Source organism: Furipterus horrens, unplaced genomic scaffold (genome assembly GCF_987537825.1).
Source record: "Furipterus horrens unplaced genomic scaffold, mFurHor1.1.pri manual_scaffold_3, whole genome shotgun sequence".
Lineage (NCBI taxonomy): Eukaryota > Metazoa > Chordata > Mammalia > Chiroptera > Furipteridae > Furipterus > Furipterus horrens.
Window position 1 is genome coordinate 16,363,564 of NW_028327173.1, and position 17,960 is coordinate 16,381,523.

Sequence of the window (17,960 nt, forward strand, 5' to 3'; positions counted from 1 at the left end):
CTCCCTCAGATGGGGTCCAGGTGTGGATTATCTACTCTGGGCAGTAACTGCTCTGAATCCTGGTGGTGCCCAGAGGGGCAGACTCACTTCAGCTGGAGCTGGAGTGATATCTTGGGGTCCTGTGGGGTTTCACCAGGGTTTGAGCTTATCTGTGCTCAAGCAAGTGAGAGGAGTTGGGACCCTGGAGGCCCCTGCAGCCGCACTGGTTAACTTGGCAGTGAGACGCCCAGACAGCTCAGAGCTGGGGGAACAAGCAGCAGCAAAGAAGCCGCAGGTGGATTTCCACGGTGATTGCCTCGTACAGCAGGAAAAACATGGGTGATGGGTGCAGGAGGAAAAAAGGAAAAAACCAAGACCTGGTCCTGATCTGCCTCAGATGGAAGCTTAGTGCCCCTTAAGCAAGTCATCGCAACTCCCTCTGGGACTGAGGAGGAACAAAGGTCCCTTTGTTAGGTGTCTACTCTGTGCCAGGCATCATCTCATTTAAATCCTCTTCCCAGCAAACCTTGGAGGAAGAAGCTGTTATCAACATCTTACAGATGAGGAAACAGAAGCACAGAGATGTGGAGTAACTTGCGCAGGAACACAGCTTGTTAAGAGCACCTGAGTTGTGCCCTTAACCATGGCATTACTCTTGGAAAACTAGACACATTCCATCTGGAGATTTCATGCCCATCCCAGAAAAGGAAGGATGGAGGGAAGCAGAATCAGGATGCAAAGAGAGAACACTTTAGGTCAAACAAAGTGAAGTTAGCCTTTATTTTCTGCCTGGACACCTTGACCAATATGACACCTGACATCTCAGGCAGGAAGCAACTTTAGGCTCAGGCAGCCCTCAGACACCTGCTGCCCACAAAGTGTGGGGTGGGGGTGGGGGCTGCTGAAGGAAGAAGGACCAATCCTGGAAATAGTCTGGAGCACTTTGCCCAATACCTCACACAGACACTTAACACCTCACTTATATTATCTCATTTAATTTGTAGACTTCCACACTCCAGCTGGGGTGACCAGTGGGAAGCTCTAAGGATTAGAGTCATGAACTCAGGGTTCAAATCCCTAATCCTGCCACTTAGCTGAGTCTCCTTAGAAGGATAACATCCCCTCCCTGAGCTTCACTTTTCTCATTTATAAGAAATGACAGTGCTAAGCCTCTGCCTTAAAGGGTTGGTGTGAGAATTCAGAGACAGGCAGACTGAGGTATGTGGTCCCTGCTGCTTATGATTAGCAAACTAAGGAAACTGGTTTGGAAGGGGTTAAGTGGAGACCCTGCCTCCCAGCCAGGAGCGAATCAGGGCTGCAGGGGAGGGGCCAGGCTGCCACTAGCAGAGAGATCTAGGCTGGCCTGATGTTGCCTGGAGAGGGAACGGAGAACACTCCTCGGAAGGGCTTGGGGGCCATGGGACAAGATCTTGGTGCAGGGTCCCCGGCCTCTGCACCGTGACAGCTCCAAGCCAGAGGGTGCAGGGCCAGCTTCCAGGGGCTGGAGGAGGAGGAGTGGCCAAGCTGCCTGAGCTGGACATAGCGGCAGGGTAGGAGAGGATCAGGTCCAGAAGCCCTCCTGGCACCCCAGGCAAGGGGCATCAGCTGCACCCAGGCCTCGACTTAAGCTGACCCTGATAATCCACATGGGGCACAGGGTCTAATTTTAACTCAGCCACAGGGCCTGCTGCCCAGGAGTGCTGGTCCGCAGGTACAGGGGTGGTCAGGGCTGCTCTGGGGTTGCTCAGGCTGGGAGAGGATTGGGGAGATCAGCCCTGCTCCTTCCAGCCCAGGTCCTCCATGGCCTGGCAGATAGTACTCTTCATCAAGGGCCAGGTCAGGAGGTTCAACCAGGAGGAGAGAAGGACACAGCCTAGCAATCTGGACAGAGGTTACATCAGCCTGAATAGTGCCCGGGGGCAGCGGTTCCTGCTGGGAGAGCAGAGACTGGCTTGGTTGTCCAGAGGTGGAGCAAGCAGCGTCCTGACCCCAGGAAAGCAAGGCCAGGAAGCTGGGCTCTACCTGGCTTCCTTGTGCCTGGTTGGTGACTTGCCGTTTGATCGTAGGCAGGCAGCCTGCTCTTCATGAGCCTCAATCTTCCCATTTATACAATGCGTGCACGAACTAGGCTGATCCCAGCTCCAGCGATCCACCTTTAGGCCCCTGCTCCTCCTGCTTCCCCCAGCCCTGGCTGTGGGTGGCCACATGCAGTCGTGGAGAAGGAAGTCCCTCTGGCTCGCACTGTTGGCCTCCTGGCTTCTCGGCCTCCTGGGACTCTTTCCCCTTCTCCGCCTGGCAGTGCCCACCAGGCCTCGGGCAGGGGACCCCCAAGGCTGGCCCCGCTGGCTGGATGCAGAGCTCCTGCAGAGTTTCTCCCATCCTGAGGAGCTGCCAGAAGATGCCCCTCCACCTCCTCAAGCCCTCCATAGTGGTAGCTGTGACTGGGGAACTTGCTTTGATGCCTCGAAGTGCAGGGGTGGTGGCCTGAAGGTGTTTGTGTACCCAGCAGCAGGACCCATTTCTGAGACGCAGCACAAGATCCTGGCTCCTATTGAGGGATCCCGCTATCACACATTCAACCCTGCTGAGGCCTGCCTCCACGTCGTCAGCCTGGATGCCTCAGCTGGCAAGTGCAGCCTGGTGCCCCCTAAATGGGATGTGGGCAAGAACCATCTAGTTCTCCAGCTCCACCCAGCCTCCTGTTCTCGGACCTTCCAGCCGGGACAGGCGATGGTGGCCGAGGCCAGCCCCACAGTGGACACCTTCCGGCCTGGCTTCGACGTGGCCCTCCCGCTTCTCCCTGAAGCCCACCCGTTTCGAGGTGGGGCTCCTGGCCAGCTGCGGCAGTACAGCCCCCACCCCAGGGTGGCCCTGCTAGCCCTGGCAGAAGAGAGGGGTGGCTGGCGCACAGCAGGTACCAACTCTTTTGCCTGCCCCTGGGATGGGCACTGTGAGCAGGACCGAGGACCTGAGAAGTAAGTGGACCTTACCCTTTGGGGGTTGGATGAGAGGGGTCTGCAATGGGAGCGAGCCCAGAGGCCATGGTAGAGGGCAGAACTGAGATGGGAGAACCAGCTGCAGCGGGAGGGAGCCAAGTTAGCCAGCACAGAACCATACCGCCTGCAAGACCAAGGCAGGTTTTGGAGTTCTCCCTTGGGGATCTTTAAAAACATAAAACATGACTCACTCTTAGTCTTTTTCTTAAGCCAATCCCTCCTTCACTAATATTTTATTTAACATACACTTTTATAGTGTTTGCTCTGTGCTAAGCACTTTCATAATGATTATAATAAGATAATACTAATTGCTGTCATTAAATGTTTGCGTACCAGTCACTGAAGCTCAGAGAGGTTAAGTAATTATTTGAGGCCACCCAGCCAGAAAAGAACAGGCCATATTTTAATTCAGAATTGCCTGTCTCCAAAGCCTTCAGCATTAGAATTCTCAGTTTTAAGGGAGAGTTTATGATCAGCCCTGTCAAATGCCACAGAACCATGATGATTAATCACAGACGGGAGCTGCTCCTATGTCTAATTTTGGAAATTAACCTCTCAAGGAAACAGCCTTTGGTTATAGTAAATATGAATAGGTTAGACCCACAGAAGAACTTCCTGCAAGTGGGAGTCCTGAATACATATAAAGGGTACTAGCCTATGGGACATGGAGAGTCTCTCTCTGCCTGGGCTAGTTGGGGTGACATACCTTACATGATAGAGCAGTTAACCCCTAAGCACCCTAACCCCTCTGTACCCCCAGGAGGACAGCAGTATCCAAAGGCTGGCTGGGCGGGCAAAAAGGAACATGCTTCTGAGGTTGTCCAGGGACTCTGAAGCAGAGGGATTCCTCTCCATCTCCCAGGGCAGACCTGAATTGGAACCTGTCACTTTGGTCTCCTTCCCTTGCTCCCTCCCCCAGGCTCCTCTCTGTCCTCTGCTGGAACAACATGGGCTATTCTGAGCTCTACTTCCCTCTCAGGAATTCTTCATGTGTCCACACTCCATTTTCGCCTCTGCTTGGGGCTTCTGGGGCTTTTGGGGCTTCTGGGGCTTCTCTCAACCAAAGGGCACTTGTGGGAATGAATTTCTCTACTTCCTCTAGGGAGCCCCACAGCCAGGGTTGAGAATGGAATTCCCCCCCCCTCAGCTCCCACAGCCTTTCAGCCAGGACCCACCCCTAGCAGGCATCCTCGGCAATTACCTGAAAAGTCAGGATACCCCGGGTACCTCAAGCTCAGAGCTCACCTCGGTGACAAGGTTCTTCTCTCACCATGCTCTGTGTCACTTTTCTGACTTGGCACTTAGCTATTCTTGCCCAGAAAGTTCTTCTTTCAGCTGACTTTAGTTACTGCTAAATGCAATTGGTTATTATTGATGAATCTGAAAGCTACTGCAGCCTGAACTTCTTTGAGAAACTGTTAAGGAGCTGCACACAGTTTACTGATTGGCCCCAAACTGGCCAGAACTGGCCAAGGTTTTCTAATCAGTGTGGCGACCCTCTGAGTAGCATTTTGATAAAGTTTTTTCCAAGGTATGATGCCTGGCAGGCTCTAATATTGTCCTCTGAACATCAACAAGTTCTATCTTTGGCTTCATCCCCCTACTGCAGGCAGTTCTAATCTCTGGGTCAGTTTGAGCCCCAGTTTCCCTGAAAGGCCAGGTAGTTGCCTGAGCAAGCTGGACAGTATAGGGACAGAGCGAGAGAGGGAGGCCTCCAGCCATGGGGCCAGCCCCTGGAAGGTGGCCTGAATAAACAACTGCTGGCCAGAGAAAGAGGCGATTCACAGTCCCTGCCACTGTCCCACATTCACTCCACTGGCAGGAGAGGGGGAGGGGAAGAGTGAATATTTAGGGAAAGCTTGCGCTGTGTAAGCCATCTCATGTAAGTCATGCCTAATCCTCTGATGCACCCTTCAAGGGAGGTATTAGTGTTCCCATTTCAGAGAACAGGAAACTGAGGCTCAGAGAGGTGGAGGGAGCCAGCCTGGGGCCTTTGGAGACAAGCTCCTTGACTCACCATGGCCTCCTCCATGGTTCTGATCAGGCGCTTGGCATTGGGATCAAACCCTGCACTTCTGGCTCCAAAGCCCATGTTTTTCCACCTTTGTTGAACAGTTCTCCTGTTGCTTTGGAATAAGCCTCCACCCATTGAAATTGTTATTTATTTTTATGAATAGGGAATTCATTCACATGGTGCAAAATTCCGAAGGCACAAAAGGGTATACAGTAAAAACTTCCCCCCACTCCGTTTCTGGCCACCCCGTTTTCCGTCCTGGAACCAGACACCGCTGCTGGTTTCTCTTGTGTCTTTTCTGAGGTGCTCTGTGTGAGTACAAGCAACATGTACCTATGCTCCCCCTTTTTGTGTGTTTGTTTGTTTATTTACATGAATTCAATGCAGCTTTTAAAGTCCCCTGGCCCATCTCCACTTGGCACAGGGAGTGCAATGCCTAGGGCTCGTAACACTTTTAGGGGCCTATGAAAATGTTTTCATTTCTTTCAAAGTCAGGAGAAAAAATGAACTTTTAGGTCAAAGAAAATATTTTCATATATAATATTAATATCTTCATTTTTACATCAACACAGTTGTCAAATATAATTTTTATCAATTTTTTAAAAATGTCAGAAGGATCACAAAGGCCAAAGCAAGTACCTAGGGCATATGAAAACAGGGAGAGCCACACTGATTCCAGTCCTGAGCACTGAGGCCCTGATTCCATGGCAAGTACCTTACATGGTCACCAAACCCTAAGACTTCATTGGAAGTTACCACAATGACCCTTCCATAACACACTTACACACACACACACACACACACACACACACACACACACGTGCTCCTCCAGCCTCCCAAGGCCACTGATAGGGAACTCACTGCCTCCCAAGGCCACCCACTGACTACTCACAACCAGCTCTATTACCAGAATTTGTACCATAACTGACTTTTCAGACATTTGGTTCACAGGTCCTGGGTCTAGCCTCTACGGCACACTGAGAATTCATTTAGTTAGCACCCACTGAGTGACCCATTCTCTGCCAGGCGCTCTGCTAGGCCCTAGAGATACTGAGATGAGGGATGCAGAGCACTGCCTTCAAATAGCTCTGTCTTGTAGCAGAGACAGACAAGTCACTGGTTATGACACACACTGTTAAGCATAGAGAGGCTATGCAAGCTGCCTGCCTGGCTCCTGTACTTCAGAGCTATGTGACTTCCGCAGACCTTGGTTTCCTCATCTGTAATATGCGACACTAACAGCATGTACCTTCTGTCTCATAGGGTTGCTATGAGAACGAACTGTGGTAATGAATGTAAAGCTCTTAAAACAGTGCCTGGAACAAAGTATGTGCTCAATAAAGCTTAGCTTGGCTCATTGCTGCTCCAGTGCACATAAAAGCTGTGGGAGCCATCTCTAGAGAGATCAGGAAGGCTTCCTAGAGGAGGTGATGTTTGAGTTAAGACATTAAGATTAAATAGGATTCCTTGGGCTCCAAGGCAGGGAGGGGTGGGTGCTCCAGGATGAGGTAGAAGGACATTCAAAGAGAGAACAATGGAGGCTAATGAGGGCTGAGGAGTGTAGTTCATTTCACAGGCTCTTTGCTTCTGGGTTCTCTGAAGCCTTAAGGCTTTACTGGGGGGTGGGGGGAGTGCTATAGCTGACTGGTGCTGCTGCTTTTAATGAGGTGAAGGGTGTTCTGTTGTTTAATTGAAGGCCTGGTGGACACCTGAGCACTGGAGAAAGAAGGCAGCAGCTCTGGGTAGTTCAAATAACTCAGGGTCCAGAGTTAGCACACCTTGGTTCTAGTCCTAGCTCTGCCCAACCCTTGCTGAGACTGAGCTCATCTCTGAGTCTGAGACTCAGCCTACCCATCTGTTCAATGGGGGTTGGTCCAGAGACTGACTAAGGACTCCCAGGACTGCTTCTTAAAGGTTCAGACTCAGGACCAGATACACTGTAGCTGAGGAGGATCCTGGGTCCCTCTGGGCCCTATTCGTCAGTCCTACTTTGAGCTGGCTTGTGAGCCCAGGAGTCCTGCCTGCCTGCCACGCCTCCCCCCAGCAGCTAGGTCATGGGCACTACTTCTCTGGGTGGGCAGCCCCAGGGAACTGGCTTTGAGGAGGCTGTGACCCCCCTTTCCCCCCACAGGCACACATAGCCCGAGTGTGGCCCTGGAGCTGGGGGCGGAGGTGGGAGGAACAGAGCAGGCCTGTCCTCTGGGTGAGGGGCCTCTGGGCAATGGCTTCCTGTGTGGTTCCAGGCTGGGGGCCCAGCCCACCTCATGACAGAGGAGCCTTTCATGGGCCTGGGCTCTCAGGATGGTGGCGGGGAGGCAGGGCACGGAGGCCACTCAGGTGAGGGCTGCCTGAGAGCCTGCGTGTGGCAGAGCAGTGGGAGGGCAAACACATGCATGTCCAAGCCAGACCTGGCCTTGGAAAGTCCTGTCCTGCTACCTCCCATTTTGCAAACGAGGGAACGGAGGCCCAGAGAAGAAAAGGGAGGTGTTTAAGACCAGCAGGGGCAGCGGCAGAGCTAGAACCTGGGGCTCCTGCCTCCCAGCTCAGGGGTGAGTGTGAGGCTGGTGCTGTGTAAGCGTATCAGTGTGTAGCTGTGCTTGTGCACGAGTGTTTGTTAACACAGGAGAACACGATGGTGGGTTTGTACATTGTGAATTGGGAGTGTTGCTGTGGGGGCTGGGAGTTACCCAGTGAGCCAGGTGGGGGAAGGGCAGCTGTCCCAGGCCTTCTTTATGCTGGACCCCTCCTGTGCCTCTTTAGGACCCACCCTGGGGCAACGCTGCCCAATGCCACCTTCTGCCTCATCCCAGGCAGCAGCCACCATCCTGATGCCTTGCGCTTCCTCCAAGCCCTGCAGGTACAACCCCAACTTGGGCATCCCCTGTCCCAGACCGCTCCCACCTGAGCTGCCTGGGTTCCTTGGGCCCCAGGCCAATGGGAAGAAGCCCTGAGCTGCCCTTTACTCCCTTACCCTGGGACTTGGGTGTGCCTGCGGCCACATTAGTCTCACACTCTGCAGAACAACCCATGCTTCCCCCAAACCGCTTCTCTCTCCTCCTTGCCCCTTGCCCCCAACAGCAGCAACTGCTGCCTTGGAACTGGGAGGTGGGTGAGCATGTGTAGGGTGCGACTGAGCTCCCAGTGACACCCCTGCCCCCAGGCTGGCTGCATCCCTGTACTTCTCAGCCCTCGCTGGGAGCTGCCCTTCTCCGAGGTTATCGACTGGACCAAGGCAGCCATTGTAGCGAACGAGAAGCGCCCGCTTCAGGTAGCTGAGGGCCCTGCCTGTGGGGTGGGGACTGGACCCCGGACATGGGAGGAACCCCAGGGTCCCTGCCCCCAGACTAGCCGCAGTCCTCATTCCTATCCCCTATCTATGTAGTATATTGATGATTTAGCCCCCAGCCCCAAGCCTCTAGGACTCCATTGGATCGCATGGAGGCAGACTCCTGAGGGTTCTGAGAGCAAGTCCTGAGCCTCTTTCAGCCTCAGTTTCCCCATCTGTACAATGGGAGAAGTTAGACCAGTTGATCTCCATGAGCCCAGCCCTACTGGTCCATGACTCCTTAAATACCCACTTTAAGGGAAGACACACACACACACACACACACACACAATCCAAAACTGTAGTGCCTCCATGGGGCTTTGGGTGGCAAGGAAAGACACAGTGACTTTTCCATCTGATGAAACTAATTTTTCCCGGCTCTGAAAAACATATGTGTGAGCCTTGAATCCACTGAGAAGTGAAGGTGGTGTAGGGAGTTAATGACACCGGCTCCCATGCACTGAACCTCTACAACGTGCAGAGCCCCTAATGCGTATCATCTAATTTAATCCTTATACTCATCTTCTGAGGCAGGAACCATGATTATCCCCGCTTTACCGATGAGGAAACTCTCAGAGAGGTTAAGTAGCTTGTCCACAGTCACACAGTTACTAAATGGCATTTAAACTCAGCTCTCTGTGACCCTTGAACTCTTGATGCTATGTTACCTGGGGGTTGGCCAAGGGTGGTTGCTGCTAATTCTGGAGAACCATGGGGAGAGCACTCCTGGTTCCCAGACCTCAAACCCCAGGTTGTCCTCACCCCAGGGTCAGTCAGGGCCCGAAGAGACTCCCGCCTCCTCCTTTTCTCCCTCTGTGGCCCAGGTCATGGCTGCCCTCCAGGAAATGCCCCTGACGCGGGTCCTCACCCTGCGTCAGCAGACCCAGTTTCTGTGGGACACTTACTTCTCCTCAGTGGAGAAGGTCATCCATACCACTCTAGAGGTAAGGGGGACCCGCCTGGTAGGGGCCCTGGCACCTCACCCTTCTTGGGACACCTCCTCCACCTGTTTGGGCTTCCCCCTTAAAGACGCTTCTTTGATGAGTCTGGGACTGGAGCTCTTGGGTAAGTTCCTTCCCCAACGTTGGCCTCAGTTTCCCCATGTGTAGAGGGACAGCAAATATATTCCAAAGCATGTATCAACTCCAGCTGATGGGCACTGGCTGTCCTGGTGCTGGGCAGGAGGGGTTCTGGGTCCGGAAAGAATGTCATGAGCTGTTAGTGATGTCTGTGATGCCTGAGGAAGGAGAGGGAGGTAAGCTCCCCAACATCTGCCAACTCGGGACACCATCACCCAGCGCCCTCTACTCTGGATTTCTGCATCTGAACCCTTCTGTCCCCAGGGGTTGGGTGCTGCAACTGCTACCTGCCCATAGCCTGAAGGGGGAGGTGCAGGGCTAAGCCAGTTCCTCTGTTCCTCAGACCCTGCTCACTGCCACCCTGGCTGCTCCCTTTGCAGAACCCCTTCTCATTTTACAGATTATTCAGGACCGGATCCTTGGAGTATCTGCTCACCCCTCACTGTTGTGGAACAGCCCCCCAGGGGCACTCCTGGCCCTGCCCACATTTTCCACAAGTCCTTTGGATTTCCCCTTCTATTACCTACAGCAGGGTATGTCCTGGGAATGGGACAACCTGAAGTACCTTCATCAGCACTCCCCAAGTTCCTCCCAGTCTCAACCATAGAGCTTCACCAAGGCCCTCCCCAAGTCCCTAGTGTCTCTCCTAGCTCCCAGGTCACCCTCTGGTAGAGCCTGTCCTTTCCCACCCTAATAGCCTTTGTCTCATTCCCCTAGGCTCTCGCCCTGCAGGCAGGTTCAGCGCCCTGATCTGGGTGGGGGCCCCAGGACAGCCACCCCTGAAGCTCATCCAGGCGGTGGCAGGCTCCCAGCACTGTGCCCAGGTCTGTCCCCTTGCCAGCTGGGATCCAGGGTGGGGGCAAAAGGGCAGGGCCCTTGAAGACACCTAGACCCTAAAAATACCCACCCTTTTGGGGGGCAGGGAGGCATGGAGAGGGCTTTCAAGTGCTCTTGCTACCTTTTTCTTTAAGTCCCAAGTTTCTTCTACTTTCCCACCAACCCCCTCTCTGCCTCCCTATGGAAACTGATGACTCCATCTAAAAAGAGGTACCTCCTGGGGGAGGCTGGAGAAAGAAACATACCTGTGTTCACTCATTTATTCACCCAGCAGTCACTTTCTGAGCACCAGGCCCCGGGCTTGATGCTGAGGATGCAGAGAAGAGGCAGGAAAGGCTTGTGCCCTTGGATTCAGATTCAGTTAGCATTTCCTAGCACATAGACTGTCAAACATAACTTCCAGAGAAGCCAGACAGACTCCCAAGAGTACTTGCAGAAGGGGGAAGCAGTGAGCTCAGCCAGGGCACAGATGGAGTGGCAACGAAGATGGGACATTTGAGCCGGGCTGGGAATGATCATGGAGCAGGAGGAAGAGAATGAAAATCTTTGAGAGAAGATGGGTACGGGACATGGGGCCAGGACCCAGGCTAGGAGCTACCACCACGGGAACTCTCTTGGGTTCTAATGCCAAAGGTAGCTAGCTATCTTCAAGTCATGGGAATTCCTGCCCTCCAGAAGCCCAGAGGCAAGAACAGGGCAGTAACGAAAGGACCTTGGTTCCAACTAAAGTCTTCTCACATATACAGCTGCTCACCTATATTTCTTCCACCCTGAGAAAGAAGGCTCCTGGGATCTTTCTGCCCCAGTCTTCAGTAACACCCCCTTTCCTCCTAGATCTTTGTTCTTTGGAGCAATGACAAGCCACCCCCACCCAGGTGGCCTGAGACAGCAGTGCCCTTGACAGTCATCCAGGGGCGCAGGAAGGTGAGGGATGGGGAGGGGCATGGGAGGGGTGGGCTCAGGCCTAGAAGGCTGGGAACCGGGGAGGGCATTTACTTGGGCCTGAGCCAAAGCTGGACTTCACATTGGGCCTGAAGAAATCAGACAGGAGGTTTTGCCTACAGGCCTAATAGAAATGATTCTCTTCCATCCCTGGCCCCTGTGAATTGTGCTTCCAGAGAACTGGGGTTTTATCAGATGAGGGACAGCAGAGGAAGTACATGATGTTTCAGATGAGGGATGGAGGAGAAATCTGGGACCCTGAGGAAACATGGACAGGTGGCAGCAAATGGGCCAGAGAAGGGTATCATCTGCGAACCTGGGATGGCATGAGCCACCTGCTTGCTGTGTGGTTCTGGGCAAATCCCTTTATCTCTAGACTGGTTCCTTTTCCTTCCTTCCTTCCTTCCTCTCTTTCTCTTTCTTCTTTCTTTCTTTCTTTTCCTTATTCGAGGACATTTTTTCTTTGCTTTTAGAGAGAGAGGAAGGGGGGAAGAGAGAGAGAGAGAGAGAGAGAGAGAGAGAGAAACATCAATCAGTTGCCTTCTCATAATCACCCTGACTGGGCATCAAATCTGCAACCTGGGTACGTGTCCTGACCAGGAATCCAACCCATGACCTTTTGGCCTATGGGATGATGCTCCAACCAACTGACCCACACCAGCCAGGGCTGGACCTGTTCCTTTCAAACAAAGGATGTTTGACAACCCCTTCCAGGGCTGAGAGGAGCATCCATGAGACAAGGAAAGAACCCTGTGATGTCAGCCCTGGAAAGGCCCCTAGACACCAACTCCCCCATTTTACCAAAGGGGAAACTGAATTCCAGAGAGGTAAAATAGGTTCCTTGGGTCCAAGTTTGGGGCAGGCTTGCTGTTTTCACTGCCTTTTCTTTACGCCATGCCTGCAGGACTCCTGCTTAGCACATGCTTGGATATTCACTGTGCGGACCTGGGGAGGTTCCCACAGCTGAGTTGCCCTCACCTCTCGCCCACTGCAGGTCAGTGACCGCTTCCTCCCGTACAGTGCCATCAGCACCGATGCCATCCTCAGCCTTGATGCCCACAGCAGTCTTTCCACAAGTGAGGTACGGATGGGGCCCAAGAGGAGCCTAGTGTGGGTGGGGACTGAGCCAGAGGGCCCTGGGAGCCCCTTGGATTCCCAGAGCTGGGAGGGCCAGATGTCAAGAGAACCAGTCTCCTGCCTTTGAGATCACTCCAGCAAGCCACTCAGCCTCCTCCTTAGAAATCTAGTAGAAGCTTTCTGCAGACTCTTTTGAAAACAGTATTTTTCAGCTCCCAGTGGAAAATTTTCCCCTACGCACCCTCTGGAAACTTTCACGCTCTTGTCTCCTCTTCCCGAGTCCCGGCTGGCCTCGCCTCCATATCTCTGGATGTTCCTTCCGCAGACCTCACTGAACTATCTCCCCAGGTGGACTTTGCTTTTGTGGTGTGGCAGAGCTTCCCGGAGCGGATGGTGGGCTTTCGGACATGGAGCCACTTCTGGGATGAGGCCCAGGGCAGCTGGGGCTACACCGCCGAGAGGGTCAACGAATTCTCCATGGTCCTCACCTCAGCTGCCTTCTACCATAGGTACAGGTGGCAGCCCTGGCACCGGGATCAGAGGGCCAGCGACTCCCTCTTTAAATCAGGAGCAGGGTGGCATGGGAGCGAACACAGTGGCCAGCCTAGAGCCCAGAGATCCAGGTTCAAGGCCCAGACCTGCCATGCCCCAGCTGTGTGATAATCAAGTCTCCTCACATCTCCTGAGGTTCAGCTTCCTCATCTATAACATGTATTCCCCTCATAGGGTTGGTGTGATAATCAAATGATAAAAGAAAAGAAATTTTAATAAGTTAAAAAAATAAATGTGTGTGTGATGAACTGGAGACTATACAAGCACCCCAGTCCTGGGGCAGGGACTGAATTCTGGAGGGCCTCTTTAGAGCGGTTCCTTAAACATGTTTAAACCAAATATGGACCCTCTTGTGGGGAGTCCTCAGTGGAGTGAAGAGTACCCCTAATGTCTGCAGGGGCCCAGGCTGTTCAGTAGGAGGGCAAGGCTCACCTGGAGCAGCATCAGCCCCGTGAATCCACATCCTTCCAGAAGCCGGTTTTGGGCTGCCACGTTTGATGGCCTTGGAACCAGCTGATGCCCCCTCAGTCAGGGTCCGAATTCATTCCTCAGAGCCCAGGGTGGGGGTCCCAGGGAGTTGTGAGGGAGGGGGCAGGAGGTACACCATTGGCTGCAGGCAAGCCACAGAGCACAGAACAGCGGAGGGCAGTTAGTACTTGGGGTAGGGGCTCTCTAAAGTGGCTAGGGTTCAGAGAGAGGAGCAGGGTTTTTGCAAAAGGCTTTGAGGCTGGGGTCAAAAGGAAAGTGAGCTCAGGACTGGGAGAATGAGGCCTGGGGAGGGGGGTAAACTGGGCTGCAGCCTCTACCTGTCTACCCCTCCTTGCCCAGGTATTACCACACCCTCTTCACCCACTCCCTGCCCAAGGCTCTGAGGAGCCTGGCAGATGATGCACCCACCTGTGCGGACATCCTAATGAACTTCCTAGTAGCATCAGTCACCAAGCTGCCCCCTATCAAGGTGCCCTATGGGAAGCGGCATTCGGAAGCCAGACCACCACTGGTGAGGATGTAGGGGCACTGGGAGGGGGAAGGGGCGAGGGTTCCCTCTCATCGGCTAACCTGAATTCTTTCTACTGCAGGGGGCGGGGAAAGGCTGGGTTCAGAGGGACAGAAAAGCCTCCGATGTATTTCTCCTCCCCCTCTTAGATGTCTGGGGTCTTGGGGCGCACGACAGTGCTGCAGCCCCTGGACCAAGACTGCATGAACCAGATGGCAACGGGGTTCGGCCACATGCCCCTGGTGTCCTCTCAGCTCCGCCTAGACCCAGTACTCTTCAAGGACCCGGTGTCTGTGCTGCGCAAGAAGTATCGCAGCCTGGAGAAGCCCTAGGTAGGATCCACAGAGACCCCTGGCATATTCCCGGGGAACACTGCACCTGCTTAAAGGAGGCTCGGCTCAGATGTCCCCTCCCTAGAGGCCTCCCAATTATGGCACCCAGTTGGCCAGCATGTCAGAACCCAATTGGCCAATCATAGTCACAGCGCCTGGAGCGGGTGGGACCTCACACCACTCTCCAGCTCAGCAGCCTGCCTAGGTTCTTGAGTGTACTACACTGTCTCAGGGCCTCTGCTAGAGTCAGCCCCTCTGCCCAGATGACTTCTACTTGTCTTTCAAAACCTCATCTCTCCCAGTGCATGATGCCTTGTTGTGCACACCATCAGACCCCAGGACTGGCCTGGGAGCCCAGGAAGGGCAGGGTCATGTCCTTCTCTCTCTGGCCTGGCAGGTGCACTACAAATATTTGACAAACAGATAATGGAAGAAACATCAACTACGTTCTTGGCCCTGTGAGGATGGTAGCAGGCGTGTGGACAGGAGTGAGAAGACGAAACTCCATCCCCATCTCCAGGGTTCCCAGTCTGGTGGGAAGGCAGCTAACCACAGAAGCAATCTTTGGACTTCTGGCCAAGACGGAGGCCTAGACAGACATGCTGAGTCTCCCTCCACAATTAAGAAGGAATACAACTACCTCAAAACTAGAAACAACCAGAAGTTCCAGAAAATCAAGCTGCATGGAAGTCTGACAAACCAAGATATAAAGAAGAAATACTCATCCAGACAGGTAGGAGGGGTGGAGCCAGGGTGGAAAGGATGTGGTGTGATGGCGGCAGTGGCAGGCAGGTAGAAAGCACAGTCACACATTTTAAAAAGTGGGGAAGGACACCTGGGGGGCCCTCTCAGCACCAGACTAGACTGCATAGCTACAGTCTCAGCTCCGGGGAAAATAAAGTCTCATTGCTTCTGACTGAAAACCAGTAAGGATTGGGGCAGAGGAAGAAACTGCAGGTCTCTTAGCAGAGTGTGCTTGTTTAAAGGAACCCTAGGGTCCTAGAACGTCTGCAGACCCACCCACTCTGGGAACGATGGCCAGAGCAACAGCTAGTGAGGTGCCAGTCCCATACAGAGGTGGGAGAAGTGCCTGGAAAAGGGGCAAGTGCTGAGCAAGCGGCATTATTCCTTCTCAGACCCCCTCCCCCACATATAGCACCACAACGTGGTGAAACAAGTGGCCCATACTGACGAATATCTAAGGCTCCCCCCCTAACAACGTGACAGGTGTGACAGCTCTACCTAAGACAAGGAGGCAAACAAACACAGGAGCCTCTCAAGATGAGACAGAGAAATATGGCCCAAAATGGGGAATGGATCAAGGTTCCAATAGGAGAACTAAGTGACAAGGAGTTACCCAACCTAACAGATGAGGAGATAGCAAATCTAACAGACGTAAAGTTCAAAACACTGATAAAGATGATAAAGATGCTCACAGGCTTGACAGATATGCTCAAGTATGGCAAACACATAATAGAAGTGAAGGCTATGCTAAATGAAATGAAGGAAAATCCACACAAAACCAATGGTGAAGGGAAGGAAGCCGGGGTTCAAATCAATGATTTGAAACATAAGGAAGAAAAAAACAGTCAACCAGTACAGAACAAGGAACTAATAATTGAAAAAAAATGAGGCTTGGGAATCTCTGGGACAACTTTAAATGTGCCAACATCTGAACCATGGAGGTGCCAGAAGGAGACGAGGAAGAGCAAGAAATTAAAAGCTTATGTGAAAAAATAATGAAAGAAAACTTACCAAATTTGGTGAAGGAAATAGACATTCAAGTCCAGGAAGCACAGAGAGTCCCAAACAAGCTAGACCCAAAGAGGACCACACCAAGACATATCATAATTAAACCGCCAAACATTTAAGACAAAAAGAATCTCAAAAGCAGGAGGAGAAACGCAGAGAGTTACCAACAAAGGGGTGTCTATAAGACTATCAGCTGATTTCACAAAAGAAACTTTGCAGGCAAGAAGGGACTGGCAAGCAGTATTCAATGTGATGAAAAGCAGGGACCTACAATCAAAATTACTCTATCCAGCAAAGCTATCATTTAGAATGGAAGGGCAGATAAAGTGCTTCCCAGACAAGGTAAAGCTAAAGGAGTTCATCATCACGAAGCCATTATATGAAATGTTAAAGGGACTTATTTAAGAAAAAGAAGACAAAAACTATGAACATTAAAATGACAATAAACTCACAACTATCAACAACTGACCTAAAAAATAACAAAATCCAGCTAAGCAAACCAGAATAGGAACAGAATCATAGGTATGGGGATCATTTGGAGGGTTATCAGCTGGGAGGAGGAAGGGGGAGAAATGGGGAAATGGTGCAGGAATTAAGAAGCTCAATTGGTTGGTACAAAATAGACAGGGGGAAGTTAAGAATAATATAGGAAAGGGTGAAGCCAAAGAACTTATATGCACAACCCATGGACATGAACTAAGTGGGGTGGAATTGCTGGAAGGAAAGGGGGTACTGGGCGGAGGGGAGCAAAGGGCAAAAAAAATTGGGACAACTGTAACAACATAGTCAATAAAATATACTTAAAAAAAAAAAAAAAAAAACAGCAATCCTCACGTCCCAGCGATGGAGCAAAGAGGCACCAGGAAGCCGATTTCCGCTTCGTTCCCGACCGGGTGCAGTAGAGTTGGGAGCGGAGGAAAGAGAACGCAGGCGATCCTCCCCTGCCGCGCCTGGGACCCTGGGCTCAGGCGCGGCCGTGCTCTGCATTACCAGCCTGGACCACTAGAGGTCAGCGCCGCTGCGTGCTCCAGTCGCGGGACTAGGAGGCTCAGTGGTGGCCAGCCTGAGGTCTGAAAACTCAGTGGGTGAGGGAATATCTGAAAGAACAGCCCCCCATTTTGGCCCACACAATTAGGACCAAGCGGGATCGTTTCTAGGTGGGCTGGGTGGGAGCAGAAGTTGGAGCGGCTGTAGGTGACAGTGCAGTGGGGGGAGGGACGCTGGGTTCTCCCAGTTTCATACACCTGGAACTGGAATTATCACTTCTGAAATAAAACAAACGTCCTTGCTGCTCAAGCTCAGGCTATAAATACCCCTAGGCAGCTGCGCGGGGGAGGCACCTGAGAGGGGGACGGCTCTAGAGGGGTGGGGGTAGAGTGGGTCCAGCCCAGGTCCAGAGTATCAGGTGTTTTTCTGCTTTGATGGCCTGGCCGCTTTGGAAACTCCCGTGACTAGCTCTCTGGCCAGAACATGCTGTCTCCCAAGGCCTCTCCAAGGCTTCCTATCCCCATCCTCCAGCTTGGCCTCTGCCCCCTGGAAGACTCAGGTCCTCCTTGGGGCCAGTCACAGCTGAGGGTGCTGAGAAGGCTGTCCCTTGGGAGGCATGGAGCTGCTGGATTCTTGAGGTGGAGAGGAGACTGGGAGTTAAAGAAGATGGGAGACAGCCTGGCCCAGGATCAAGAACAGTTGAGGGTGGGTGAGGAAGCACACAGCTGCAGCCCAGGCAGCCTTCCCAGGGTGCAAGGCCCTGAGTGCCAGGCCCAACCAGGGGAAAGAGGCACCTTCCCCTCCCCATTCACAGCTGCGGCACCCAGAACACTGAACTGCTTTGGCATAGCCTTGCCCACCGGGAGGGCACTGCAAGGCCCAAGAATTCACACTGTAACAACATGCAGCCCAGAGCAGGTCCCCAACCCCTGCTGTAGGGGGAGGCCTAGGGGAATGAGGCAGAAACCCCAGACCTGCCTCACACTGGCTGTGTGACTTAAAGCAAATGACCTCTCTGAGTTTTCTCATCTGTAAAAATGGAGCACTGCAATGAGTGTCTGGAGAGGCAGGTAAGGCCTCGGCATAGAGCA

The 17,960-nt window shown here is 52.8% G+C and overlaps 1 protein-coding gene across 1 annotated transcript; it reads left to right on the forward strand.

Moving 5' to 3' along the window:
- The first annotated feature begins 1,363 nt into the window (after positions 1–1,363).
- On the forward strand, positions 1,364–16,431 carry EXTL1 (exostosin like glycosyltransferase 1). The gene is made up of 12 exons (XM_090268833.1): positions 1,364–2,954; positions 7,750–7,846; positions 8,150–8,257; positions 9,139–9,258; positions 9,794–9,926; positions 10,111–10,217; positions 11,065–11,154; positions 12,167–12,253; positions 12,598–12,758; positions 13,630–13,801; positions 13,948–14,130; positions 14,528–16,431. Exons 1-11 carry the CDS (start codon positions 2,185–2,187, stop codon positions 14,128–14,130), a joined length of 2,028 nt encoding a protein of 675 aa, XP_090124959.1. The 5' UTR covers positions 1,364–2,184; the 3' UTR covers positions 14,528–16,431.
- The last annotated feature ends 1,529 nt before the right edge of the window (positions 16,432–17,960 follow it).